Source organism: Mus caroli, chromosome 17 (assembly GCF_900094665.2).
Source record: "Mus caroli chromosome 17, CAROLI_EIJ_v1.1, whole genome shotgun sequence".
In the NCBI taxonomy this organism is placed as follows: domain Eukaryota; kingdom Metazoa; phylum Chordata; class Mammalia; order Rodentia; family Muridae; genus Mus; species Mus caroli.
Genome location: NC_034586.1, coordinates 42,898,954 through 42,903,041, shown reverse-complemented (window position 1 = coordinate 42,903,041; position 4,088 = coordinate 42,898,954). Strand labels below are relative to the sequence as shown.

At 43.2% G+C, this 4,088-nt stretch overlaps 1 protein-coding gene across 2 annotated transcripts in view; it reads left to right on the top strand.

Moving 5' to 3' along the window:
- Positions 1–4,088, top strand: part of Polh (DNA polymerase eta) — a 32,757-nt gene that overhangs the window by 11,676 nt on the left and 16,993 nt on the right. For both annotated transcript variants that reach the window (XM_021186486.2, XM_029471680.1), the window contains 2 exons: positions 56–225; positions 3,528–3,631. In XM_021186486.2, the coding sequence (XP_021042145.1) occupies positions 56–225; positions 3,528–3,631 (274 nt within the window). The remainder of the gene's footprint in view (positions 1–55; positions 226–3,527; positions 3,632–4,088) is intronic.

Here is a 4,088-nt window from a genome sequence, read left to right as displayed (position 1 = left end):
AAAAAAAAAAAAAAAAACCAAGCAAATGTCTAAATGTGACCTCTGGTCTTTTCAGAGGCTATTCGGAAACAAGGCTTGCTCCAGTGGCTTGGTTCTCTTCAGAGTGATGATCCCACCTCTCCAGACCTCAGGCTGACTGTGGGAGCCGTGATTGTGGAAGAAATGAGAGCAGCCATAGAGAGGAAGACTGGCTTCCAGTGTTCAGCTGGAATCTCCCACAATAAGGTAAAGGCTTACTGTAGACTTCCAAGAGAAGCATTAATGGTTTTAGTTAAGTACAACAAGGATATTGGTGGGTATTCAGTTTGTGTTGAGAGCCAGTGGGGGTAATACATGTGTGTCCTGCTGCTGCTGGGGAGGTAGAAGCTGCAAAATCATGGGGGCTGGAGAGGGGGCTCAGTGGTTAAGAGCACTGACTGTTCTTGTAGAGGACATGGGCTCAATTCCTACCACCCGCATGGTGGCTCAGCGGTCTGTAACTACAGTTCCAGAGAACCTAACTACTTCCTGCCTAGGAGGGCACTGCATGCATGTGCTGTACAGACACACACATACATGCAGGCAAATTACCCATACACATAAAGTAAATGTATTTTTGTTTTGTTTCATGTTTTGGGACTGGTAAGATGGTTCGATAGCTAAAGGCATTTGACACCAAATCTAACAACCTGAATTCTACCCCTAGAAGCCACATGGTGGAAAAAGAGAAGTCCTATGGGTTGTCTTCTGGCCTCCACGTGTGCAACACCACCCATAAATGTAATTTAAAAAATACCTTAGCTATACTGGCCATGGTGATACATGCCTTTTATTCCAGCACTCAGGAGGCACAGGCAGGTGAATCTCTGAGTTTCAAAGCTAGCCTAGTCTACAGAGTGAGTACTAGAACAGCCAGAGCTACACAGGGAAACCCTGTCTCAAAAACAAACAAAAACCTCACTAAAATAAAATTCATGTTGAGACTCAAATAAAAATAATATTACTTGACATTGCATAAGTATTTTCCTAAACAGCAGCCTGAAAGCTGTCAAAAAATAGATTTTGTTAATGATTTAACTACCACTTGCTTTATTTTGTTGTTCTTATTTTTGTCTTGTATTTTTTTGACTTTTTTTTTTAAGATTTATTTTTTTTTTATATCTAAGTACTCTGCAGCTGTCTTCAAACACCCCAGAAGAGGACATCAGATCTCATTAAAGATGGTTGTGAGCCACCATGTGGTTGCTGGGAATTGAACTCAGGACATTTGGAAGAGTAGTCAGTGCTCTTAACCGCTGACCCATTTCTCCAGCCCCCTATTTTTTGACTTTTTGAGGCAGGATCTCATGTAGCTCAGGCTAGGCTTGAACTTCATGTGTACCCAAAGTGACTCTGATCCTCCTGTCTCTACCTCCCAAAGGTCTGCGATTGTAGGTATGTGCCACGGCGCTTAGCTTTCTTGTTTCCTTGTATGAAATTGCCTGGATATGTTATGCTTCTGTCTTCCTTGTATCTATATGTGTGCGTGTGTGTAACTATGTTTGTATGATGTATGCGTATGTGTTATTACCCCTGTGCTGTACTTTGGAGGCAGGGTCTCTCTCTGAACCTAAAACTATCATGTCTTTGGAGGAGAGCGAGCTATGGGAGCAGCCAGCAGCCCAGAGGTCTTCCTGTGTCTTCCCCCTTCAAAGCTGGGGGTGTGGGTGTTTGCAGGATTGTGCCCCGCTTGTTTCAAATGTGCTGGGATTCAAACTGCGGTTCGCAGGCTTTAGAGCAATGGGGACAATAAGAGAAAGTAAAATTTTAATTTGGACTAGTATTCTTGCAATAGGGAACACAGACAGTTCTCAGTGTTCCAGGAGAATAATATCTGGTTTTCTAGCTAGCATGCTAAAGTGCAGTGAGACTGGGATGTCCATCAGCTCAACCAAGGCTCCATAGCTGAGCAGTAGCTGGCCAGGCTGTTGCCAGCCTTTCCTCCCTCTAACGGAAGGAAAGTTGCTAGCTGCACAGAATAATTTTCTATTTTCTGGCTATATGGAAGGAAGAGAAACAATATTCCTAATGTAATCCGAATCATACTAAATATTGTTTTGTTGCATTTTCTAAAGAATTTTACTAACAGTTGGGCATGGTGGTACATGCTTTTAATCCCAGCACTTGGGAGGCAGAGGCAGAGGCAGAGGCAGGTGGATCTTTGGGAGTTCTAGTCCAGCCTGGTTTACATAGTGAGTTCATGTGCAGCTAGGGCCAGATAATAGAGAGACCGTGGGTTCTCAATAGCAGTGGTCCTCAACTTATGGGTCATGACCCCTTTGGGGTTGAATATAGTTTATATATCACACATTTAAGTCACAACTCATATCAGTAGTAAAGTTAACAGGTATGAAGTAGCAACAAAAATAATGTTATAGTTGGGGGTCACCGCATCATGAAGAACTATAGTAAAGGGTTGTAGCATTAGGAAGGTTGAGAACAACTGCCCTAGTGGAACAGAATGTATAGAATGAATACATATATTTATGAACTTTGTTAGAATGGCATACAGGCTAGTCCAGCTTGTCCAGCAATCCTGTTTACCAACAGAAGGTCCAAGAATCTAATAGTTGTTCAGTCCATGGAGCTGGGTGTCTCACCTGACGTTCAGTGTCTGCCAGAATCCCAAAGAAGCTAGCTCTAGTGCCAGGAAAGGAACGGATTTGCCAGTGAGCGCAAGCAGCAGGGAGAGCAAGGCTCCTCCTTCTGTGTTCTTTACATAGGCTGCCAGCAGAGGATGTGGCCCAGGCTGAAGGCAGATCTTCCCATTTCAAAAGATCCTGATTAAAAGTGGGTCTTCCCATTCCAAATAATTAATTGAGGGGAAACTCCCTCACAGGCATACCCAACCACTTGGGTTTTAGTTAATCCAGGTGTGGTCAAAGTGACAACCAAGAATAGTCATCATAGACTATGTCTTAAAGGGAAGAAAAAGACTCTTACTAGTGAAATTAAGGAATAATCATATGTAGATGTGTGTCTGTCTACGGGGGTGGGGGTGGGAGGGTAAACATCTCTAACCATCCTAATTATGTGTCTGTGTAGGGAGCCAAGGCCAGCCTCAAGCCTCTGCTCTTCCCACACTCACATTCTTGGACTATTTTAGCATTTTCAAATTTACATGAATAAGAAGTAGACCCTAAGTTTCTTCTCTGGTTTTCTTTGTTTTTGTTTTGTTTTTCAAGACAGGGTTTCTCTGTGTAGCCCTGACTGTCCTGGAACTCACTTTGTAGACCAGGCTGGCCTCAAACTCAGAAATCCTCCTGCCTCTGCCTCCCGAATGCTGGGATTAAAGGCATGCGCTACCACGCCGGCTTCTCTGTTTTTTAAACCTATTGTGAGAAAAATCTCAAATAGATGAGAAAGGAAAGCACTGCCTTGAGGAAAACTGAGAATGGAGAGTGTAGGGAGGACTGAGGAAGTGCCTTCATGTGGAAACTATCAGTATGTGTGCATGCACGCTTCTATCTTAACAACATTAAGGATTCTTTTGCTCTCTTTTCTTCCAGGTCCTGGCAAAACTTGCTTGTGGACTAAATAAGCCCAACCGCCAAACCCTGGTCTCACATGGGTCAGTGCCACAGCTCTTCAGCCAGATGCCAATCCGTAAAATGTAAGGATTCAGGGAGGCCCTTCAATCCCATCATGTCCCTGTGGATAATCTCTGCTTGGAGTGGCTTTTGTGCTTCATTCACAAATAAATGTTTAGACTCAGAGAAAGTAGGAGCCAGTCAGAGAAGTGACACTGAGAAATCTGAAAACTCTATTTAGGCTTTTTTCTAACTGAATGTTTACTTCAGGATTATCTGTGGTATATACCTAATCCTGAATTTAAAAAACAAAAACTGGGGATGGTGAGATGGCTCAGTGGTTAAGAGTGCCGATTGCTCTTCCGAAGGTCCTGAGTTCAAATCCCAGCAACCACATGGTGGCTCACAACCATCCGTAACAAAATCTGATGCCCTCTTCTGGAGTGTCTGAAGACAGCCACAGTGTGCTTACATATAATAAATAAGTAAATCTTTAAAAAATAAACAAACAAACAAACAAAACCAAAAACTGGCCGGGCA